General features: G+C 25.5%; 2 protein-coding genes across 4 annotated transcripts in view; one reads left to right on the top strand and one right to left on the bottom strand.

Moving 5' to 3' along the window:
- Positions 1-27,512, bottom strand: part of LOC105149706 (dynein axonemal heavy chain 1) — a 101,867-nt gene that overhangs the window by 30,567 nt on the left and 43,788 nt on the right. Inside the window, exons 22-29 of the mRNA XM_087410962.1 lie at positions 6,123-6,277; positions 5,047-5,286; positions 4,235-4,313; positions 3,574-3,787; positions 2,966-3,128; positions 2,099-2,214; positions 694-899; positions 464-626 (exon numbers count right to left, since the gene is read on the bottom strand). Of these exons, the coding sequence (XP_087267088.1) occupies positions 464-626; positions 694-899; positions 2,099-2,214; positions 2,966-3,128; positions 3,574-3,787; positions 4,235-4,313; positions 5,047-5,286; positions 6,123-6,277 (1,336 nt within the window). The remainder of the gene's footprint in view (positions 1-463; positions 627-693; positions 900-2,098; positions 2,215-2,965; positions 3,129-3,573; positions 3,788-4,234; positions 4,314-5,046; positions 5,287-6,122; positions 6,278-27,512) is intronic.
- Positions 8,627-27,512, top strand: part of LOC105149664 (uncharacterized) — a 42,147-nt gene continuing 23,261 nt past the window's right edge. The window contains exons 1-2 of one of the 3 annotated variants that reach the window (XM_087410968.1): positions 8,627-8,889; positions 9,192-12,623. In XM_087410968.1, coding sequence (XP_087267094.1) covers positions 11,745-12,623 — 879 coding nt within the window. In that variant the 5' untranslated portion in view covers positions 8,627-8,889; positions 9,192-11,744. Of the gene's footprint in view, positions 12,624-27,512 lie in introns of all 3 variants that reach the window. The other 2 variants (XM_087410969.1, XM_087410967.1) reach the window with 2 other exon arrangements.

Raw genomic sequence — 27,512 nt, 5'->3', positions numbered from 1 at the left:
CACCAAAACTTTCGGACTTTCAACACAATCAGTCTGAAATGATAATAATCTCTCCTAAATTAAATTAGAAAAATTGTAAAGAATTTATTGCGATATATAAAATATTGTTAATTTTTCTTTCTGATCAAAAGCTAAATAATTTTTAATATTTTCTGTATATTTTTATAAATATATTTGTAACTACATATAATTTAAAAAATAGACTGCATATTAAAATTAAGCATAAGTGTAACTAAAATATATATATATATTTATTATAATTTTATAACAATTCTATATAAATTTATTACACAAGCAAATATATTTGATCATCATTCTGTGTCTAATCACTTTTAATTTAATTCTTATGCTATTTCCTCATGTATATTCATTCATTATATTTATTATGTATTAAATGATTCATGTATCAACTCAATTAATTGAATACGTTATGTTATTATATAATGTTGTTAATTTCCCTTACCGTTAAAATCCATGAATTGGCGAATTAATTCAATCGGTGGTTGAGCGCCACACGTATCTAATGCCGACATATTAAAGTCATCGATGAAGAAAACTTGCTTTTTCAGGATAGGCGGCCCGTAGATATCTGTGCGTCGCTTGTCTAATTTCGCGTCAATTAAATCCTGCAAGAAATTAGGCACTAATCTCATTTCCTGTTCGAGAAATACGTAATTCTCTCTCTTGCTGTACCTGTGTTTGATGCGCCGTAGTACTTGCCGAGAACGTCATAAAATCGCAAATGTATTTCTTTGGCATGTTACGTGACAGTTTCGCTGACACCGTCAGAGTTTTGCCGCTTCCGGTTGCACCCACGCAAAGTATATTTGTCTCGTTAGTGAGGAGATATTCGATTAATGCTGCGCTTCGTACGCTGTCTATAGTTGGAATTATGATGTCTGTAAAATATGATATCTCTGTAAATTATGATATCTCTGGTTATCATTAGTTTAAAAAAATTAACAATACATATCGAATTTAATATAATGTATGGTAATTTTTAGAACGTATTCAAAATAGATTAAATCTGACCTAATGCTCTGTTCATTTTTTTATCTAGTTTTTATCTAAAATGGATAAAGTCACGTATAAAATGGATAAAGAAAGTAAACAATTTGTTCCTCCATTTATTTAAAGATAAAAGAATAAATAATTAATCGGGATCAGATATGACTCCACGATTTTAATTGTGCGCTTATCGATACCATTGTATCATTCTATTTTTATTACTCACTAGAACATAAAACAAAAAATGATGTAATAGTATTAACAGTATAATATGCTCCTTGCGCGAATACAGCCGAAGCATTAGAGTCATACCTGACGTTAATGTTATTATTAGACAATTTTATTAGAGTTAATACAATTTCCATATATATTTATTTATATTATACCTATATGGAAATTATATTAAAAAGATATGAGACAAAATAAATACAATGGTTGCAAGGCAAGATATAATATTTCTATATTATATTCCTATATAATATTTATTGATGCTGCATTGATAAATTTTTGTATTAAATAAATAGAAAAATATATATCACATTCCAGACATCGTACAAATTAATGTTTTCTTATCAGTAGCTGTTCTTTATCAATAATTTTTTTTATTAATAAAATTTGTAATCTTTTTGACAGAACATATAACTAATTAGCTTGTTAAATTTATAATATTATTAATAAAGAACAAACAGACACAGAAAAGTGAACATCCTCTTATACTTAAAATTAAAATCTGTTCTTTTCAAGCAAGAACTTTTTAAAATATATTTGTGCTTTATTTGTTCATTATTTAGTTTTACATATTTTTATTAAATTTAAAATTAAAATTTTTTCAAACTTAATAATAAATTAAAATAAAGCTTTATTATCTATTTGCATTGTTAAAGAAAATATGGATATGCATCCTCTGTATTTCTTATCTTTTAACATTTACGAGATTCTCTTTGCTATTTATTCGTTATTTATTATTATATCGAATAATTAACGAGCTAATTAGTTTTGTCAAGAAATAAGAAGAATATTTATATCTATAAATATAGAATATTTAATTTTGCTCAAATGTTTTTTAAATAAAATAGTTGTTATAATTTACCCATGTATTTTATTTTTGGCTTTACTGTGATAGATAAAACTCCGTCCAACCACTTGTACCACTTTGGTGGAATTGGCTCTTGACCCTCGATTGGATCAGTGAATCCATCGTGTAACCTGTAAAAGTAATAGAATAGTATATTCTATTACTTTTATATATATAGTCACGTTTCATTTACTTTACAAGCATGTATAAAAGATTGAATTCTTTGCTAATTTACATTATTCACACAAAAAATTATAAATAAAAGTGTAAATAAAAGCGTTTTATTTTTGTAAAAAGGAAAAATATTTTTTGTTAATAAAAATAAGAATATTTATACGTGATATTTCACATACGAGTATATTAACAATCGTTTAAAAATTTTTATAATATTGAACGTATTATAAAATGATATAACTCTAATTGGTATTTATTTCGAAATTTCTTTAATTGGAAAACCAGTATATTTTAATTTATTGTATCCTTATTTAAAATAATTAAATAATTAACATAATTAAATGATTTTTTTAATTTTGAAAGTCAAAATCTGACGAAAAAAATCATGTAAATTAAAATTATGTAAGACTGTAAAAAATACTTATTATAAATAATTTTTTACAATGTAGTTGAAGAAAAAGAATCTGCGAATATCGATTAGCAACAAATGTTTAATTTTTCTATAAAGATCAACGTTTTAATTATTATTTTCTGTTTTTTAGATTTTTTTTTCTTTATCTTTCTCTTTCTTGTAGGAAATTTATCTGTGATTTAACATGTTCTTGTATATAAACTAAATTCTACATAAATAATTTTTATAAAAATATAAAAATAAATTTTGTGTTTTTAATTTACTTATATATTCCTTATTTCATTCTAAATTTACACCTGTAATCAAATACGAGGCCTTCTTCTGGAAATGGTATTTTATGCTGGGCATCCTTTTGTACTCTTCTTAACCAATCATTAAATATACAGCGGCTTTTGTAATCGCAAGTTGCTCCTAATCCCCAAACAGTGGCGAAAGCTGCCCATGGTGACAGCAAATCCGCTGTGTAATATAAACTTTGTAATATTGTTTTTAGTAATTTTGTACAATAAATATAATACTAAACTTAACATTAAAAATGTTAAAAATTTGTTAATTATCCTCATTCTCTAATGGCAATAATTTGAGACATGATTAATATATTAGTCATATTGTTTTTAGTATTAATTTAAAAGTTTTCTAAAGCGAAATCTTCACACAGATTCGATCTTTCAGATTTTTATGTACATATATTACAAGGTGTTAATGAATAGAAGCTGATAGTACTTACAATAGTAGGTAGTCAGATTTATTGAACTTAACTAGACTTTGCTATGGACATGCGGTAATTGCACGTTCTAAAGCACTAAAGCGGCTTAAAGCACTACTCTAAACTTGTTATTTGTGGTAAACTTAATCTTTAACGTTACTCATATACAATATACAGTTACAATCACATATTGCTTACGTATAGTATTTTGGAGAGCTAAACTCGGTGGTGCTTTTTCTTCACGTTCGACTATCGGTCTAATTCTGAAGTTCATTAGATTTATATAAGATTGAACAACAGCGGAATCTACAGTTCTTACGATCTCTCGTAAACTCTCGCGTACAATTTTCAGACCGGGAAGCACCAATTGAGTTGTTAACTCAGTTATTTCTTCGATGTAATCGTTCATCGCCTACAGAAACAACTTTTCCAGCTTAGTTTTACGTAACTGGATTTTATAATTAATCTTAAAATAATACGAATTATAATTACATTATACTCAAAATATACAAAATTCTATTTATTTATTGCTAATTGAAGATATTTGACTTGAAAACTGGAAAATATTAAAATTATAAAATATTATTAAAAATTAATTTAAAATTACACTACAGAGTTTAATTTATACAATTTATTTTAGCAATTCAGAGTCCATCATTAATATAAATTTTTATAGAAGAAAAGATATATTTAAAAACAAATACATAATTAAAATTTTAATTAAATAATATGATTTGTTAAAATAAGAGCTAATACTCTTTCCTTTATTTTCTATTATATACTTTTTATTACATATCTTATTGCTATATATTTAAAAAATAATACATAAAAAATAATTTTGTAGAAAACGTTGATTTACCATTGGTAATGATCGTATCCAGCAATCGATCAAAGGTTGCAAGCCTACATTTTCTGGTTCCATATATACCATACCACATCTATACATAATAATGTATATATACATCGTAATCAATATGTTAGACGGTAATTATTTTAATTAAAATAAGTAACATGTTTTATTATCCCTGAGCAAGTTTACCATTATGTGCATTATATATTATTTTAATTTATATAATTACTTACTGTAAATTAAAAAATATTAATGTTTCATGTTTGTGTTATTTAATATCCCTACGATTACGCACATTACTATCTGTATATATTTTAATTTATATTTTTGTAATTAATTATTCATTTATATATATTATATATATTATATATATGTATATTAATTATATATTTTATTAATAATTTATAATTTTATAATTAATGGCTATTGTGTTTTGTTAAATTTTCTCTGTCAGATAATTTCTTTAGTACTCATTAGTAATCACGATTAAGATATACTCAAATCACATAAAAACAAGCAAAAGTTTCGTATAATTCTTCTCGTGTCTATTAATAATTATAAGTTTTATTTACTGTCAATTTGAATTAAAGCAAATTAAATAGAAAAAAAAAATTTAATAGAAAAAAAATCATATTCTGAATATTTTAAAAATAGACAAAATTTTGTGCCATTTTCAATAATATACATTTTAACAATTAACGGTATAAAAAAGTTAAAAAGGGGAAGATTGGATTTGCAATTTAATATGTATATTAATATTATTCATTTTTCTGTTCAACTGTTAAGAAGCTATTTAAAGTTTATAACATTTTTTTCATTACCTTGAAACTGTAGCCGGTGAGGCTACTCGAAGATCTGATACTTCAAACATTAAGGTTTGAGTTGGTAATAATTTCATTATTTCCCCCGATGTGAGACAAAGCTTTTTATTATCGTCCAGGACAGTATTCAAATTCTCGATCCATACTGCATCGACTGGTCCGTCAAAAATATACCATCGTTTATCGCAATCTGCCGTTGCTATATCCGTTCGTATTAAAGTTGGTAATATTCCATCTGTCCTACAAATCGGACGTGTGCATTCAATATCCTAAATTTCGTGTCTATTTTAAAGATTTTCTGGTTTTATCGGTATTATATAGAATTGCATACGCCCTATTAGTAACTAAATGGGTCATTATATAAATATGTATATAGATTATATGATAATTCAATTGTATAATAATCCAAGAAAATTATAATACATATAAATATATAAATATATAATATATATATAAATGTATATTTTAGCAAATATTTTATTAAATTTAGCACATTAAAAAAAATTATTTACAATAAAAAAATTAAAAAATAGATCTAATTATATCCTGTAAACTCTATGATCTCGCGAACTTTACGGAAAAGTTTCAATGAAATAATTTTTTGGATTATAAACGAAACTTTTACTGACGATTATCGATTGACGACCTATAAGGCTATAATCTCGATAATATCCCTTTTTTTTCTCCTCTTTCCTTTTTATTATTCTCCTTTGTTATATATAAACATAATGGAAAAAGTTTTATTTAAATGAAACTTTTTTCAAAGAAATTAAATAATAGTTAGATAAAAAATAAAAAGAATATTTAGAAAGAAACTTTATATAAAATTGATCGCTTTCTTATCAATGTGAAACTTGTAATTGTAATGTTTTAATAAAATAAATTTTGTTTTAAATGAAAAATGTTTTAAATCTGTTGTTATATATCTTAAAAATTGTTCAAGTTTAAAAGCTTGCATTTATAATTTAAAAAAACACACATAATGCAGAACATGTATCTAACAATAATTTTAAATTAAAGTTCTGTAATTTCGAAATTTTATTCTTTAATATAATATCGAGCGATATGTTATTTACCATTCATGTGTATCGAGATCGTACTCGCCATACAGTTGTCTCATTGTTATAGCCTTCGGATTCAATGCATACGTAATAACTGTTGTAAACGGCTTGCCATTTGGTTGCAATTGACCTTTCAAACTTGTACATGTGTGCTTTAGAACTTTGTAACACTGAAAAAATTCAGATTATTTAATTACTATTTCTATTAAAATCCATATTTTTATTTTATATATAAAAGAACAAAATAAAAAAATTTATATTTTATTTAATGAATCCAAAAAGGCTTTATCAACATGTTCTTTGTTAATATCAGTCAGTAGTATATCAAACTAGAGCTGTAAACAGCATTTATCGCAATAAATGTCTATGCGCATCAATGCTGTACGTAGAATGCTATTCAGAAATAGAAATGCTCAGTGCACAGTAAACTGCAAAATAGTTTGTCATGCCATATTCGAAATTTGGTTTGGTTTGGGTTGTGTGCAAAGTTTGTTTTCGAGTTATATCCGTTTCCACATTGCGCTGTTAGTCCTATTGTTCAGTAAGTCAAATAATATTATATTATCCTATTTCTCAAAACTAATCAAATACAGATTGCATAAATATTTTACCATAGCAAATCTTAATTTAAGATAACTTTTGTAATAATAATAGGTGATATAAAATGATATTTACTTTTTTATACAAATATTAATTTAACAACTATTAAAATTTTCATTATATAATATGTAATATAACTTATTAAACAAATGTAGTTTGTAGCGGGTGCAGAAGCTAGCAAACTGTTATTGCTCAACAGCGTAGCACTAAAATTACATTACTAACGAAGCCATCGAAAACTAACGTACTAAGGGTTGTGATTGCATAGATGATTAAGATTGTTTAAATAAAAATATACATACGTTAAATAAATATATTAATTCAGATGTTATTTTTTAGAGTCAAGCAATATTAAAATAAATAATATAATTTTATATTATTCTCAATAATACAATATAATATTTGATTCTTAAAATTTCTATAAAATTTAATAAAAAAATTGTATCCAATAGAATTTATATATAAGATATTGCCATTCTTCATAGATTCAAAAATCGGAGTTATTATGTTTGTTATATATCGGAAATAAAATTACTATAAAATATATATTTTTATGTATATATTTTATTTTCGGCTTAGGATTAATCGATAAAATCGAAATGATATATTTATGTGTTCTTTTTCTTTCTAAAAGAATATCTGGTAATCATCGAAGATCTTTTATTTATTACAGAAAGTTAAACTAATGTTCTCAGCAAAATGGATTTAATACAGTTCGCATTATCGATTATCAAGTTTGTGAAAAAGCTGAGCATTTACTAATGTTTGCTAATGTAATAATGGTAATCAATAACTCATGCATAATTAAACATATTCAACATTTGATAGATATCATGCGTTCATATAGAAATTATTGGAAACGTAGAAGATAAATCTGTTATAGTAAGAGATTTGTCACATGAAAAGAACGGTTTTGTTAAAATATTTAAAAAATTAGTTAAATAAGATAGATCTGCAGAAAATAATTTTGTTCGACATCAAAATAATTGTGTAGAATGCTCAAGCTAATCGTTAAAATGTCAAAACTTTTTGTAAAATTATTCATGCTTGAATACGCTACATAATTATTTTAATAGTCTCACAAAAGTATTTTTCTATCTATATTTAGCTAAAATTTAAATACTTCAGCAAAACTGTTAGATCTTTTCGTGTAGTTCCATAAAAAATATAATGATTAATTTTAGTTTCTATGTATCCAATATCTGATTTTGAAAAATCATATCATAAAGAACCAGTATTTTTTGCATTAAAAAATTTTAATATTAAATATTTAAGCTTTAAATCGAACGAAATTGCGAAACAAAATTCTGTTAAATTAAAATTGGTGTATCATTTATTAAAATATACTTATATTCCAAAAATTCTGTGCAATATCGTCGATTTATAATATAAAAACCTATTGAAGCTTTTAGTAAACCTGTTTGATGAAACCTGCCCTCATTAAACAAAAAATTTATTCAAATAGATCATTTTTAATATTTCTCTTAATATAGGCGTGCAATAGAGACTCCAGAAAATTTCGCATAGATGATAACGAGGAATCTTTTACGACTCAAAAAAAACTCAATTTATCTCTAATCGAAATTCAAATGAGATGCTTTTCACGTAGAACTTATAACAGTATTTTTTTCATACGTCAATATTAAAATATTTTGCTCCTCGAATATTTAATTATATATTTTTGCTTATGCGAAGATATTGAAGATTCTTTAAATCACAGTGCCACGATGGTTTCCGATTTTATCTAAAATTAAATACGTATATAGTACGAGTCCTTTTCTCTCGTTATTATTTTCTGAAAATCGTGAGACGTGTAATAGTGCGAAACCCAACGACGCTGGCGACGTCGATGTCAGCGGCGTCCGTCGAGACGCCGGCAGGATCTCTATAAAGCGCATGCGGCGAAACTTTTTGGCTGGCACAGATGCGTTCGTAGAGTGGTCCGCTCCCCCAGTTTACCCGTCGACGTTTCTCAACGCACGACGCGTACATTTTCCTACGTTTTGACAGTTTTAATTAAGTGTAAAAATTGCGAAATAAATTTTTCGCACGCGTGGTGTTTGGTGGATCGCATTTTAAAACTTATACCATTTTTTACTGGAGCGTTAATTCCTCGTTAGGGAATCAAAGGGGTTTAATTTCGCGAGGAAATAATCAAAAGATTTCTGGACGTTCCATTTGTGTAAGTTAAATTTAAATACAAAAAGTGCAAATTTTAGAATGCTGCTTTTATCGAATTTTTTAAAAATTTAGTTTTTTTAAATCAAGGCTTTGAATAAACTCGACAGTTTGATTATCGCATCGATAAAACCGACAGTAAATTCTCAGTGATAAATGAAACGTATATTTTCAAGCATTTTTTGCAACTTCTTTTCAATTTGAACGGAAATTACGGATTTATTACATTTTCTAGTTACGATTAAAGCTACAAAAAAATTTGAATATCGGAAATCTTTTGACAAGATTTTAATCGTACAATTTCAGTATCAAGAAAAAGAAATCGGGTTTTCAGCTATTAAAGGGATTAAGGATCGATAGAAAGGAACGAGACGATCTTTTGTGGAATTTTAATCAAATCATGAAAAAATATCGTCAGATAAAGTGACGGTGAAAATTCTTGTATGTATCTGCGATAATGCTGTGCAACGTGCTACAACTGGAAGATATATCTTTAATCTTCGTCTGTGAATTTTCTACGTGTGATGACGAACGAGAAAATGAGAGAAGGCAAAATTAAAATGATAAAAGTGTGTGGAGAAAATTAAATACTAGAAATGATCTTATTCTCTGTGACACATGACTTAAAAGTGCCGCTGGTAATTTTATATCTTCTTTGCTTAAAATTACATATTTTCTATTTAAAGAACGATATACTTCGTATGTTGAATGATACATACGTTTGAATTAATAATACAATTTAATTAAACGGTAAGTCAAATGCTTGTAAAAAATCGGATGACGTAAATGGTTTCTTTGTGACACACGATTTAAAAGTGCCGCTGGTAATTTTATATCTGTCTTGTTTAAAATTACATATATTTTCTATCTTATTAATTAACTTAAGTTATAAATATTAATTTAACAATTTGATAATAGCTTAATGACGCGAAAAATTCAATAATCTGAAAAATTCAACAGATAAAAAATGTTTATATGAAAATTATTTTAATAGATATTAAAGTTTAAATATAATTTAAAATATGTATGAGTATAAATCAATCACTGTATCTTTTTAATATATGACATTTCGAGAAATATTGAACCCTTTTAAATTATAATTGTTGAGTCAAACTATGTACTAGAGATTCAAAATCTATCTAAGACTTAACGAATAACGAAGTAAACTACAATGAAATTGCATTCTTGCGGAAACACTGTTTATCAACTCTACCACATTTCCACGTTTATCCCGCGATCAAGTAATGTTACAAGCTGCGAGAACAGCTTTTAATGTGTTAAACATATCGATTTATAATAAGTCGCATGCGAAATAAACAAAAAGTAATAGTTAATTTAATTAAGAAATCAATTATAGAATGCTATTACTGTTAATGCATTACGTTTTCCTTTTACACCACGTTAATGAAAATGCGAGGAAATGTATTGAATTGCGACCGACGAGGCGTTTTTGTTCTTATTAATATGGTACGTTATGCGGATTATAAAGGACATAAAGATTTTGTATGAAAGATGAACTGTATTATATGAAATTTTGCGCGTGAATTATTGTCATCCACTTGTATTTAAATCCATTTCGATAATTGCTTTTGATACTCTACTTGCAAATTGCAAGTCAATTCAATTAACTTACATGTTATATGGTTTAATGTGGAATTATCATAGATATCGAATTTATGTTAAAACTGTATTGTCAGAGCACTATCTATTAAGATACAACTCAATAACTTAACATATTATGTTGTATTGAGCTTAACTGGCGTGAATATAATGACTTCGCGATTTCCTCAAAATTGAATTAGCGCACGCTTTGGTGAAGCCAAATGATGAACACAAATTACCTGTCGTGGAATCCGAAAAATAGCCAGTAAATTTGCGGTTAAATGAAATTGAATCTAATTGCGAACGGAATGCACGCACGCGAAATTGCATTGTTGAAATGCATGCAGTTGCAAACGTAATTGAATCGAATGTAATCAAACTTAAAGTGTAAACGATTCATTATGTCACCCAAATGGACGTTTAGACAGAAAAAATATTCGCTGAACGAAAACAAATGTCCGAACGCAATCCTGCGCTCAATACCGATGGTCCATGTCAGCGACGTTGGAAAACCTCCAACCAGCCGCACGTTTGTCCAAAGTGGAATGCGTCCGCGTTGCAATCAGCGTGTCAGATCAAATAACCTTTTAGTCTAATATTGTGGATATTTTTTAAAGCCAATTAGATAAAGATGTGCAGATTTTGATACGAATCAAACATCTAATTTTCAATCTAAATCTGTCAATAATATTACAGGCTATTATTTATATTAATTGCTTACAAATTTAGAAAAACTGTTTTTTTTGTTATTCATCACTAAATAATTTTTACGCAGCGTCACAATGGACACTTGTGAATTAGAAAGAACAGAGAATCTTTGTCGACTAACATGTTATAATGCTTATTACGCATGATTCGAATATTTAACAATTCTGCGTGGAACATTATTGTGGTTTATGTCAACCATATCTATGACTTTGACAGGCCTTCGTCAAACGTGCAATATATGCGACCTTATCCAACAAATTTTATCAAATTGACATGTGAATTATGCGTTCCGAGAAAGAACTGGGAATTCTCGATGGATAATCACTTTGCCTATGGCATTCGATTCCATACTCTGTGATTTACACTGATCTGGTCTATATTAATAACGACGTCATATCAATGAGTCTGGAGAATGGCGAATAATATTGCAATGTGTTTTTTAAACTGATGTATTTTGCACATTGCGACCGACTAAGCTGATTTCTTGAAACGACGAGCATCGAAGGAAGCTTTTTTTCGGTCAATATTATCTCACAATCGAGAGCAATCATGTTCGTGTTTCAAAAATTATGGAGTAAAGATTTGAGATGTCAACAAATACCGGGGACGATCGGCGGCCTATCGCGATTCCGAAGATCAGCATCGCCGACGGACTGGTCGAACCTAACATTCTACGATTACCAAAATCACAGTCTTGACACGATTTTCGACATAGAAGAGGAATCGAATAGCTTTTGCCCCTCGCTCTACTTTCTTCTGGATTTCTGTCATCTGTACTACATACCATCCATTATCTTATTGGGCTTGGTAGGCAACCTGTTGTCATGCGTGGTTTTCCTTAAGACGCATTTAAAGCTACGTAGCTCCAGTTACTACTTGGCGGCATTAGCAACCGCCGATTTTAGCTTTCTCATGTCCCTGCTTCTCGTCTGGCTTAATAGCACGATCGGATGGAAAGTCTTTAACAATAATGGCTGGTGCGAAACTTTGGTGTATGTAAGCGCAGTTTGCAGTTCACTTAGTGTTTGGCTAATCGTCGCTTTCACCGTCGAGCGATTTATCGCCGTACAGTATCCACTGCATCGACCGCATATGTGCACCGTAGCGCGTGCAAAGACCATCATTCTGATATTAACGATCCTCGCTTTAGTCAGTCACTCGTACTCCTTCATTACTGCTGGGGTAGTAAAAAATCAGGGCGGAGACGAGGTGTGCGAATTGAAGATTGAGTACCTAGAAACTATGCACATCATTAGCATTATCGACAGTATAGCGAGTCTGATCGTGCCACTTGTACTCATCATCGTGATGAATACCATGATTATGAGAAATCTTCTGAAGTTTGGCAGGCGATTCAATCAGGAGCCCGGTTACACTGCAAATTGTCCCAACAGGGAGAAATCTGACATCAATCTTAATCAAATCCCGGTAAGTTTCCTTCCTGGAGAACTTCTGTCTCAAAATTGCGTTTTGATGTTTTATATGCATGCAACTAATTCGTATATGCTATTAGCGACATAGATTGTTTTCTTTTCATGCTGTCTTCTATAGAAGCTTTTCTTTTATAAAGAAATTTTATCTTATTTAATATTAAACTATATATTGTAATATTGTAGCATAATAATAACTTTATTGTAAAGAATTTTAATTCGTTACACACGTTGATTAAAGCTTTCTTCATTTCTTTTATATTACGTAATACTTTTATATTAAAAAAATTATATGTTAAATGAATTGTATATTGATTTTTCTTTAAAACATTTATAATACTTATATTAACATTATAATATAAATGCATTTTGTTAAAAAAAATTTTGTTAATATTGAGATTAATCCAAGATAATTATAATTATAATTATTTGTAAGCAAGTATAAAGAAACTAGACAGATTAATTAATTTTTATTAAAAGCTAACCCTCGAGAAAAAAACAATCAAATTTTCACTTTATTAAAAAATATTTTTCTGATAAATATTAAAACAATACTTATATATATATGTCAAAATTTAAAATTCAATAAAACTTTAGTAAAACTAATTTTATATTATGTAATATTTTCGCTACTTTAAAGCTTTTAATCACTTAGTGTTTGCATATATGTCGTGTATATATGAATGTCTCCCACTTATCTGATACGTTAAGTGGATTAATGCATGTGCACAAGTGTTTAATGTACGTTGCTCGAGTTATTGTGACAGTTCGCATTTACATCATTATATGTATGTACATAGTAAGTTAGTCTATTGGATAATTGAATAATATATAATTGTATTTATATGCATTTTCATAATTTTGAAAAATTTAACGTGTGAAATAATGTTACGAAAATGCAATTTAATTATTAAGTAATTACAAAATTTTGCATGATTTTATATGATTTGTATGCATAACATTATTAGAAAATATAAAAATATGTGCAAACATTATTTTTTATGATTTTTTCTTGGATTCACTGTTGGAGTTATGAAGCCTCGGAATTCGGAATATAGCACTCGTATATATCAGTATCTTACCACATGTGTTGTCATAAATCTTAATAAGTAAACATTGAAATATTGGGTTCTCTGCGATCGACCATATACGCTGTTCACACGGCTAAAGCATCAAGACAGGCATGTAATTCGAAACATCAACAAATCTGAAAATAGTTTACACTCGGCTATGCTTTAAAGTCGTATTACATTAATGGAAAAGTAAAAAAGAACATTCACAAATCGGTTTACAATAAAAATAAACAGGATCCACCTCGGGGCTGAGCAATTAATTTATTACATTAGTAAATGTGACATGGAATATGTGCTGTAATACAAATAATAAATAGTCGCTAATTTCTAAATGGAGTGGATAGATATTTAAATACCACATCAATAATTTTAATTTAGCAAATGAGTTTTTTTTTATTGTGGTTCGATATCTTTGCTGCCAATAAAAAGTGTGTCGACAACCATATGCTATTAGAGAACCGTGCCACCTCCGAATGTGGTTTGTAGACTATTTTGGACCGCCGTATAAATACTCTCGCACCTTACATAATCAATCGCCATCTTCATCGCCATTCATCTTTACGGATCAACGTGCGTGCATTGCTTTCTGCTGCTCGTTGTTTATAATCACGACTTGGTGTGTGTTATCGACATATTATGAATTGTGTGGAATCTGCTTTTTGCCATTGATATTGCTATCAGTGGGTGTATAAAGAGGCGGAAAAGATTGCTACGTATCTCGATATATCATCTTACAAATTAGAGGCATCATTATAATTCATACGAAAGGAACATATCCATAAAGTATATTTCGAAAAATATTTATCGAAAGATAAATTTATTGTGAGAGATATTTAGAATTTTTCTTCGTGTGTGTAGAAATATGCGTGATGAAAGATATTTATCATAAAAAGTATATTTCCCGTAAAAAATATTTATATCTTGTCTAAAAATATTTATATCTGTATCTTGGTGTTGATTTCATTATTGTATTTTGTTAAAATAATTTTGTGGAATATTCTTTTAATTTTATATATAATTTAATTCTTTTAATTTATATATAATATAATATAATTTTTATATATAATTTATAACTTTACAGAAGTATAATTATGAATAAAAATATGTTTGTATTCTTGATTCTGCATTCTAACTTCAATACACTCTACTAATAGTGCCATTTGTATCTAGGTTAAATTAAAGCCTATTATAGTAAATATATTTGTATGCACCGTCCTATTGTTTGATTTTCTATTATCAGAAGCATCGAGGAATGAAAGTCGTTTCATAGAGACGTTCTGTAATATGACAAAAATACTCGTTTCTTGCAATTTAATTTAAACAAACAAATATTTGCATTTTCTTTCACGTTAATGCCGACTGTTTAAATGCTACGTACATAGTTTGAAATTCTGAATGTTTAGTAGAAAATAACAAAGCGCAGTTCCGCATTTAATCAGTCATTTTAGTATGCATAATTTTAGAATTCTTACAGTTAAAATAATAAACAAGGAGAAATCAATATTTCAGTAAAGAGTTTATGCTTTTCATTATTGTTTTTCAAATCTCATGTACATACGATATAAAAGAATCAGATATAAAATTATACATATATTACATAATAAATATAAAATAAATATATACATAAATAAATATAACATATAAATATATATAAATAGAAATGTCTTAAATAGGACACAAATGGAACATTACAACATTGCTGCAATATTGCTGGAATGATCTGTTATTTGGGAGAATTATTTATAATCAAGATTGTGCACATTTTGTTGTAAAATAAAATTACAAAATTATTTAATAAAAATCTGTTCTATTCTTGAATTATTTTCAAATAACATAGAGAGAGAGAGGGGGGGAGGGAGAGAGAGAGAGAGAGAGAGAGAGAAATTTTTTATATTTAATTCTGTTGATACAAAATAATACTAATTGATAACTATATATTTTATACATAAAGATTCTTTGGACTCTTTCTCGAAGTCTAATATTATTTATAAGATAAACTGCAATAACTGTAACTCATCTTACGTGGGACAAACGGGAAGGAAGCTCGGATTTTAGAATATCGAAATCATATACGTTGGAACACCAGCTTTAAATCGGTAATAACAGATCATCGATCGCAATTGGGTCATGATTTCGATTGGAATAATATTTAAATCTTAGATGAAGAACACCGATTTACAATAAGTGCCTTGTCTCAGAGATGCTTAACATTAAAAAACAGAGTAACAGTCTTAACCTACAGACGGACACAAAAGAGTCTTCATAAATCATACATTCCGATAATAAACAATATTTGATTTTGCATTGCCAAGATTTATTGCAATACAGTGGAATCCATCGAGAACATTTCTCGTTACTTTTTATTTTATTTTATACATTGGACGTTACACACTTATAAATATAATTGTGATATTAAACTTTTTTACCGCTTTTGACATCGAAATTTGACGATTTTTTTTATAATACTAATGTTTTTCTCAATTGTCGGACTATGAGGTGAATTTTTACCAAAGAGACGAATTATGCTTTAAATAAAAAATTTTAGATTTGATAACTTATAATATTTTTAGGTTTCTTTATATTCTCTCTAGAACAACGAGAAATTTTCGCAATCGTTTGACGAGTAATTTTCCGTTTTCTCTATTTTAACACATCTAATTATGCAACGAAACAGTCGTTTTCTTAATTTTTGAATAATGTATTATATTGCGCCGGGAAAAAAAATTTTTTATATTATACATTTGAAGAGGGCCTAAATATAAGACCGAAACATGTAATTCTAGCGTTTTAACTTTTGTATTTTTTACAGTTTGATTTATTATTTCTATCTTTAATTATACCTATTATATTAAATGAATAATGGAGTTTTATTAAGTTTTTTCTGACTCTTATTAGCCTTTTACATCTAGGATTTTAAACAGAGTTCTTAAGAGTCCTGTTACTTCAAGTTTTTTATACTATATATTTTATTATCTTTTTTAAAGAAAAAATATGAAAAGTACTTAAAATTATTATATTGTTTCTTTGATCATAAATTTTGAAACTTAGTCATTAGGAAATCAGAAGTTCACCATTGCTGTTAATAAACTCGTTATGCATGCAAATATCGATTTTCATGTTATGGTGTTTACCTGTACGCTTCAGATACTCAATCATATTATAAATTTCTCGACGCAATTCAGAAGAGACTGAAACTATCATCTTTCATAGGACAGATTGAATTCTAGTGACTTATCGCTTGAGAACAAATTAATTTTAAAGTCACCGTTTCTCTTACCGGAAATTAATATTGGAAGCAGCATAAAGTTTATTTTATAGCGCACATAGAGATAATTTTAAGAAGGTAAAACATCATTTTATCGAACTGGTCGAGTAAAAGACAATGATGATCAATATATATCTAATTAAAGAATGCGACATGCAAATTGATTATTGACTAAAAATATTGATTTTTAGTATAATTTGATGATAATATAAATTTATATGTTTTTTTTTCTATATAAAAGAGAATTTATAAAAGAGAATATAAAAAATTGTTTATAAGGGAAATATATAAAAATATAATCAAAATTTGCTCTGAGCCAAAACCTGAAAAACTAAATCCACAGTATTTCTTGATATACATATATAAAAGAAAAAAATAATATTTATAATACAGGGAAGTGCTGAGAAAATTGTTGATCACAATGAAATGTCATACAAAATACGTATTGCATATATGACATTATGTTTCAGGTTTTGTTTATTTCAATATGATTAAATTTATGTATATTTATGTTAATTTCCAGATGCATTTTACATACAGATATCTACACAACAGCCATTTTTAATAAGCAAATATTAAAATTTTTTATATCACACTTTGTCTAATCCAGGACTAACGACGAGATGATTACTGGCTCCAATTTTTATTTTCAGTTGTTATTTACCGTTTTATTTCTTTTATTATTTTTATTTTATATATTCTTATCTACTTTTGTTTGTTTATTTTTTCAGTATCAAATAATGTTTTATTTTATATTTTTTTATTATAGTAGATATATTGTATTATATGTATGTACATACATAATATGTTATAGTTAATGATTTAAAAAATATTAATATTTATGTTTATTAAAAATGGTTATCATATACAAGTTTGTATGTAAAATAATGCATCTAAAAATAAATGTAAATATATATATATATATATATATATATATTTTTTTTTTTATGTTGGACAATCATGTACAAGTTTTTGATTGAATAAAAAAAAAAATCAAAATATAATGACGCATACAGAGTACGTATTTCATATGGCATTTTATTATCAACAATTTTTCCAATATTTCCTGGCATTATAAATGTTATTTTTCTCTTCTATATACGAAGAAACACTAATGAATTAGATTTCGATTCAGGGAAAATTTTGACCATTTTGATATGATCCTCTTTTGCTACATAGTTATACATTTGGAAATAAATTGATAAGTTTTTATGATATTAACAAATGATTATCAATCAGCGTGCAGGACTAAATGAAAATTTCTTTATGTTGTTTAGGAAATAATTTAAATAGATTTTTACAAAGTAATTTCATAGTTCAAATCAGTATTAAAGATGATAATACTACGTTGATGTGCAAATCGAAGAATCAACAGAACGAAAACATCGATTTAAGTCGATTAGTTGCATTGTATTATTATTTGCATAATTATATTTTGATATATTTTGTTACTAGCAATTTTCTTTACTAGCAATTTTACACATTAATTTTCTAAAAGCAAATGTTTAACATAATAACTACGAGTGCAGTATTGATTTTAAATGATGTTTTAATACGATGTCATAAATCGCGAATGTTGCGAAATGCGATAAACGGAGCTCGGTTACAATATGTTAATTATTTCATATTTAATCTCATTTACATTTGTGCATTACTATCTTATTCTTGTATTTGTTCTAAGTGTTGGTTTCATCGTTAAGTAGTTTGTAATATATAAGATTACGTGTACATTATGAAATAAAATGTTAAACATAAAAGAAAATACTATATTATTACAGAACGCGATATTATTCATTGCATCTCTACTAATTTAAGAAAGAGGATGTTCTGATATTCCAAGTCATCATTTGCACGTTATAAGAAAGTAAAGTTAGATATTTAAACAGCATTAAAGGAAATTCCGTCAGCAAACTTGTATAACATTTTATTGCGAAATATGTTCGTAATTATCATATTGATCGTAGTGCTGCTGTTTATTATTAATTAACTGCTATATCATCTCAATAACAAGAATTGAAGATAAAAAGATGTAATGATGTCATAACGCAAGATTACATATTAATTTAGAAGAATCGGTTCTTGAAGATTCGGTTCTTTCCGTATATTAAAATGCAATTATTTTCTAAATAATATTATCAATACATAAAAAATTAGAAATGATTAAGATGTTTTTTATATATTTTCATTATAATTTTTATTTTATATATTTTCTTATTTTGATGATAAATTGCATAAATAAAACAATTTAATTTAAAATATAATTATAGTAGAACAATTTTATAAAATAAAAGTATTGTAAAAGAAAAAGAAGGTGGTGATTTCTTAAAAATAAAATTAATGAACGGAATAATCTATATATTTTACATTCTCTTTTACATGTTTCTGAATAAATCTCACATTTCTAATTGAAAGAAGAATTGGATACATTCCAACTGATATGGATTTTTTACATTGCCTTTTCAATATTGTCTTTCTAACAAATATTGAAAAAGAGCACAATCTACTTCAAGCGAAACCATCATATTATTTATCCTTGTATTAGGGACAAAATTCCAACGATTATGCCTTTTTATGTCATGAAATTCAATCACCGAAATATCAGTAATATTACGAAATATAAACATTGAATAACTTCTTCATAGATTTATTTAATACATATAATATATTTATTTGGTGTTGTATAAATTAACAACAGTTAAAAATACAGAGAAAAGTCAAAAATTAAGAATTTTTAATCAAATAAAAAAATAATTTGATTAATTAACAATCTTAGGCAGACGTAGGATTAAAGAATATTAAATAAAGATAACATTTTTATTTAATAAATAACAGTTTTATTAATGAATAAAATCAATGCTTACATATTAAAATATAGCCTTAACCATAAGTGTAAAGTATCCTCACAAATTAACGTAAACAGTTTATGGTTAACAAAAAATGAATTAAAAACATATTTATTAAAAAATAATATTTATTTTTATAACAACTTCAATATTTTATTAGTCTTTCATTTGTTTCTATTATCATCTTTTCCTAGAAAATGCAATAAATTAAGAATGTTTTATATACTTGGCTGTAATATGATTATATAATGATATATTTTGTTAATTTAATATTTATTTACACATTTCAAATCAACCGATAATTTTTTACATTCTTTCTTAATTATATTTTTAAATATTTTAGACTTAAAACAAAGTAGATTGTCATTTGTCAATTGCTTCTTGTCACGTTTTTAAGTTTTTACTATTTTTTTTAATATAGGTTTACAGAAAAAAGATTTTTGCAGGAAAATTCAATTTATTCCTAATTTTGCAAATATTTCTTAACTTTAAGATTACTAATTAGCTTACTAACAATGTTTATCTTTTTCTTGGTCTTAATTTTAGAGTCAGAAAAGAATAATTTAACTAAGTTTAACCAACATTTACATAACAAAGCAGACCTTTGATGATTAGAATGTCGAGAACGACTTTACTTTCAAAGGAATTACTTAAATTATCTGTACATCACACACATTATTTGCAGATAATTTTAATTATCCTTTTATACTATAATAACACAATCTCTTTGTAATATAATAAATTGTGTACATAGTCAGACTAATTGATGTACAATTTCTTAATATGTATAATCGACGAAGGATTGAATTTATATTCACAATGATAATGCCTGCATTTTGCATTATCTCATCCTGCTTAAGAAAAAATGTAAACTTTAAAGAATTTTTTTACATTGTAATATTTACATTGTAAATATTTGTGGTCATTAATCAGTTGATAAATTAGTTATACTTACTTTATTTATAAAACGACAATAAAATAAACACAGTTTGTAAGCAGTAGTACTCTATTAATGAAACTAGAAATTACAATATTATACATGTAATACTATAGTGGATTTTGAATTATTTCGGATTTGGAATTATTTAAAAAAGAAATTTAACTTTTTTTTTAACATAGATATAATAAAAAAATGTAATCGTATATAATAAAATAAAAAAAACTGCTTTATGTATATAGTAAAATATACTGACTTAAATAAATTAGTAAGTATTATCTGAAATTATTTTATATTTATATTAATTATAATGATTTATGACTTTAGAACAATAATTAATACACAATAAACAATATTATAAGATGTAGCACTTATTTTTATAATATTATTTTATAAAATAATATTTTAAATATTTTATATAATTGAATATTTATTTACAAAATAAAGTTTAATTATAAAGTAAAATTGCCATGTCCACTACTACGTTCTTTGTGACATGAAACGACTTCAAGTGCTGTGATGCAGATGTGTTCGATTTACGTCAACCACAACGTGATTAATTCAAGTGTCAATAAATTAATTCTATATCAATAGTGATACAACTGTGAGAATATTACGCGTTTCTGTATGTACATAGCACGTATTATTAATGACATAAATCATATGATGCATAGTTTGTACAAACTTTATCTTTTATTTATCTTTAAATTATTTTAATATTATTACTGTAAAAAATTTCCATACAAATACACAAATTCCGCAATAAAATAAATAGTTGATTTTTCTAAAATGCTTGATTATAATAATCAATATTTAGTTTCTGTAAGCTTTTAACTTTTAAGATAAGATAAAACGGGGCTAGTTATGCCCATAAGGGCATGCATGCACAATATGCAAGTTTCCCAGTAACTAAAACGCGTATGAACACGTTTATGATTGTAAAAGATAACGTAAAAATGCAGACTATTGCACTCAATACGATACTCTGTAGCTATCAATGGTCAAACACGTGAGCTTTTCTGTTTTTATGCATTAAAATAAAAAAATATTACATAAGTGTTCTTTATGGTCTATATGTGTTAATTAGTTCTACTTGAACTAATTAATTTAAAATCAGATGTATTTTTTCATATAAGTTATTAAGCTGTATTTTTTTAACTTTAACATTTAAATTGCTATTTTTAAATTATAAAAAATATTTTAGCTAACACTGGTAAGGAAGGACTAGACAGACCACGTATTCTATTCTAACTAACATTATAAACTGAGATGCTGAAACGAAATCTATCTTTAGCTTTTTATTGTGTATGTATTGATGTGTGTGATTAAAGATATATTTTAATTTTAATTATAAAAAAATAAGTTTTTAGTTTTATTTTAATTTTGTTAGTGTATATTAAAGTTGTATATATTAAAGCACATTTTTGAATTAAACTTTCTTCTTTATGAAAAATTAAGGATCTATAAGTGCTTATTGATAATTATTGAGTCAGATAAACATGCAACATATTAAATTCTAATTAATTTATCATAATTGTGTGAAAATTTATAATAATTTGAATAAAAACTTTCTTAACTGACTTAACTCTAGTGTAATTAATATCTGTTACATGGCACACTTAATCGGATTTAATAACATTCGCAGTTAAAATTGACTAATCATAGCTCTTTCTCGGAAGAATGGAACGGCTGTGATTAGCCAATTTTATAACTACGAATATTATTAAACCCAATTAAAAGTACTGTGTAAATATAGTCTATATTGATTGCAATAAAATTAATATTTTTCTCGTAATATTTTTTTATAAAGAATTTAAAGTAATACATACTTAATAAATTATATAATTATAATCAATAAATTATATCATTTATGTAATATTTTTTTAGATAAAAAAACTTGTAAAAAATTTAAGCACCATGCAAATAAGTAATCTTAAAATATTTTTATGTATTATATTATTTACCTTATTATATAAACTAGATGAATTATTTGTAAGAATAAATAATAATAATAAGAACACAAGAAAGAAATTAATTTAACTTTATAATAATATCGTGTGTGAGGACAAAACTTCATCAAAGTAAATCTTACTTTTGTTTAATTCGCTATCTTACTTTTCGCGCTAATTGGTTCATTAATTTAATAATGTATTTTTGCTTTATATATTGAAGAAGGCTTTGTAAGCCAAAACGTTTGTATTTTTATATTTTTTATATTATTTTATTAATTGTATCTAAATTATTAGATAGTATTTACATTGTTATGTTAATTGTATTAATTTAAAGTCAGTCTAATTGTAAACTCGAAATAAACCACGATTTTGTTTAATTTGTTTAAATTTTATTTTTAAAGAATATATTAGGTGTTGGAATTAATTCGTAGCGTTTTACAAGTGATGGGAAGTACTTTCATTAATGTATTTTTTAATGCTCATGTGAAATAAATAACATTCTTTCATTAAAAAACGCTACGAATTAATTCCAACACCTAATATAATCATACTTTGAAACTTATCATCAAAATATTTAGTATTCCAAAAATAGAAAATGTAAAAAATAACATTTGAAAAATAACATTAAAGTTTTTTGAGCAGAACCTTACATTTAATTTTTAATTAATAAGAAAATAAATTGTTTGCTATTAGATTTTTTTCTTGTTTATGGTAAATTTAATAATGTGTATTATTAAATATAGATACATGTACATTTTGCACATCAATATGAAAATGAAAAATATATAAATTTATATATAAATTTCACATATATTATTTGCTCATAACATTATAAATTTTATATAAATTATCCATACTTAACGTTTATATTTTAATTTGCTTTTTAATTTAAATTTTAATATTACCAATTAAATTATTTAAATTTACGAGGCTATTTAAATTCGCTGTTATAACTGCGGTAATAAAAGGTGCGATAGTTCATTGAATATTGATGTGATAATTTATCGGGTATTATACATTAATATGCATAAAATACATTTGTAACACATGAAATGCATTCCTGTTTGTGAAAATAAATGGATAACTATCGAATATGTCTTCTCTTAGGTTATGCATTTTGTATGAGCATGAAATGTAACAGAATGGAATTGATTACCACCATTTTACTGGTTGTTTGAAATTTCTCTACAAAGCATTTCTATGAGAAATGATGAATAAATACATGTATTATACATAGTTATTTATTTAATACAAAACAAGACATAATAAAAAATAATATTAAATAGAGAAAGACAATGGCTTTCCTTAGAACTCATTTACATGATACGATAGTTTATCGAATTGATACGATTTATCGTATGTCAAATCGGTTTTTTATCGTGTTCTACAGTGCAATACATTTTACATGTGTGTGTTCACACGATTTGTCGAACGCCATTTTTAATCGATTCAGTAATTTTATCGTATGCGGTAAAATTACTGAATCGGTTAAAAATTACATTTTGTCACTGTACTGAAAAAATATGTTTTTAATAAATATTTATTTGAACAGAGTCAACTAAAAATTTATTTACAGTAAATAAATATTTATTCAATTAAAAAAAGATTTTAAAATTAAATTAACAGTTCTTGTACTAAATACATATATTTTAATATTTAATAAATATTATATTTAATCGGTACTATTCAAATAAATGATTTATTAAAACTTAAAATACTTTTTTTAATGTGCAAACTATATATATGATGACATGGTAAAACAACCGAATCGATCGTCAGTGACACATATACTGTAGTGGGCGCGTTTAGGGCTGCAGTCCGATTCATACTCATACGTATACAAGCATCATTTGTCCCTGTTTAACTTTGATAAACAGCAAGAATGAAATTATTTCATGAATGTTATAAATATGAATCGAACCGCAACCCACAGATGATATTATATGATTATCCTACTGATCCGACATTTCTACTATAAAGCGCAGCATTCTAGTCAGCTGTTTGACAAAACGTCTCATAGTTAGCTAATCTGCAAGTGTACAATTTTGTGCTTATATGTATATGTATATGTATTGCTATTACGCAATAGAAGATATAAATACAGAATTTTTAATAAGTTCAATGGAAGAAAGATATTGCATGTGATAAAACATTGGATGTTTATAAAGATAAGAAATAGATATTTTTAATATTCGCAGAAACGTCGAGAAATTTTAATTTATCTTTCCTCAGTTGATAAATAAATGTCCGATACAACATCAAACGATCTTTGACTCACGACTATATATATCCAATATTTTTTATTAATTATTTCGTAATGACGGCAAAATGTAAAATAATTTTTCTGTCTTTCTATTTTTTCACACATGTACGCTGTCTCTCTCTCTCTCTCTCTCTCTCTCTCTCTCTCTCTTTCTCTCTCAATTATTTTGTCTTAAATGACAAAATAAAAGCTATAATATTAAATATGACTAAAATAATAATTCACAGGATTAATTTTATATATGTCTTGTACTTGAAGTGAGTACTCTTATAAATTATGAATATGATTCATTTTCATTTTCAGCTTTATATCTATTTGATAAGCATTCGCGCGCAATAATGATTATAGATTTCTCTATTCGTTAATTTATTCAAAGATCTTTTTTTGCCACAAAATATTTTATTCTATCTTTTTATTTAGAATCATAAAAATTTTAATTTTAATTTTAGAATTCACAAGTGATTCTTATATCTGATTCTTAACCTAATATCAATTATGCAACATGAAAATATAAAAAATGTTTCTTCTCTATAAATAACTTCTCTGTAAATAAATTTATTGTGTCACTACTGATTTTATTAGTTTTTAAATATTTTATTTAGAAGCTTAGAAAATATTTCCATTCGTCAATAAATGATAGTTTATCATTCTATCATGTAATTTATATAACAATTATTATTGGATATCAAAAATTATTGACATAATATTTGTCATTTCTGTTGAGATTAGATTAAAAAGTTAATTAAAAGTGTTTCATTCAACAGTTAAAAGACCGTACGAGATTTCTGGAAAAGAAGTTTCTGGATATATCTTGATGTTACACAGCATCGCATAATAATAAACGCATAAAGAACGTAGTCCAAACATAAGAAAAAATTATGTCCTAATCAGTCAATGTAAAATAACAATAAGTAATGCACAATTTATCATAATTAGTAATTAAAGATGAAGGTATTATATATTCATTATCATGGTCAATAAGTAAAAATAAAAGTGTAAATATCGAAACAATGAATAAGTCAATCATACTAACTCAATTAATATTATATTATAGACACAGAGTCATTTTTATATTTAATTGCAAGAAATTAAACAACTTTTTAATTATAAAATTAAATACTTTAAATACTTTATTCATACTTTCGAGAGTTTGTATATTTGCAGAGGTTTTTATCTGGCCAGAAAAAAAATTTTTAAGATTTAATTAACAATTTATTGTTGTATTTTAATGTACTATTTTTAATATACATATAATGATAAAATATAATGATAAAACTTATTATTCTAGACAACATACATTATAAATTATTTAAAAGCATCATACATACATTAATTATACTATACTGTAATTATACTATACGTATAAGCTAGATTACAATCAAATTTTATTTCAATTCTTTCCCTTTTTTCTCTCTTTTCCTTTTCTAAAGAATTAATATGTTTTTTTAATTGTTTATTACATTTAAAAAGATAAAAATATATTTTAATAATAAGATATTTAATTACTTATATATTATTTTAACATACATACACATGCATTATATAAGTACATTAACTAGAAAAATGTGTATTGTCCAATTTTTCATTCTTCTTTACGTGATTAAAGAATGAAATTAAATAGAATTGTATAATTTACCATTTATAATCTTTATCATTTATAATCGAAGTACTCTTTATTATACAATTGTACAAGATATTCAAAGAAAACGTTAAATTCATTATTCTATCAAACTAATAATTTAAAATATGTGAAAATAAAATATTCAAAAATATAATTTAAAAAAATAATTTTTTTTCTTCTACAAAATTTTCAATTCCTTTACTTCGATTATTCCTCTTACAAATTGTCAAAGTAATATTATCATTAATTTTATAGACAGAACGATTTAAAATCATATTTTGAATTATAATTCGAAACTGTAACATACGATATTTCTTTAAAGTATTTTAAATAGATTTTTTTATCAATTTTGTTTAGATTAAAAATTTAATTTAATTTAAAAAGTTCTTTTTTTTCTCTTTCCTTTTTTTAAATACTTTATACATAACAATACTTTAAACAATTCTAAAATGATATAATAATCGAATAATAATAAAATGCTCACATTTTTTTATATTTAGTTTTCAAAATTAGTTTAAAAAATTAGTCAAATTAAAACATTCAATAATATTTTATTTTTTGTATTACTTAATAGAGCAAAATTTTCTATTATATCGTATTTTAAATTTTCTTTATATTCTTAAGATGTTATTAACTTAAAATGTTTACTTTAGATGTTATTTAGATGTTATTTAGATGTTATATATTAACTTAGAAATTTAATATAAATTTATGTTTCTTAAAAAGTAAACTGTATTAATAATATCGAATAATAACAAAATCAATTCATTATTATTTGCTAAACCTTTAAAGCTTATCTAACTTATACATATATAAATAAATATAATAAAAAAGGAATTGAATGTATATTACTGATACTATAATTACTGTATTTTATTAAAATTTTAAATTTTGAAATTTTACTTTGCTTTAAGAAAAAATAACAATGCATAT

The sequence above is a fragment of the Acromyrmex echinatior genome, chromosome 11 (genome assembly GCF_024713525.1).
Source record: "Acromyrmex echinatior isolate Ae372 chromosome 11, ASM2471352v2, whole genome shotgun sequence".
Lineage (NCBI taxonomy): Eukaryota > Metazoa > Arthropoda > Insecta > Hymenoptera > Formicidae > Acromyrmex > Acromyrmex echinatior.
This window is presented reverse-complemented; position numbering and strand designations above follow the sequence as displayed.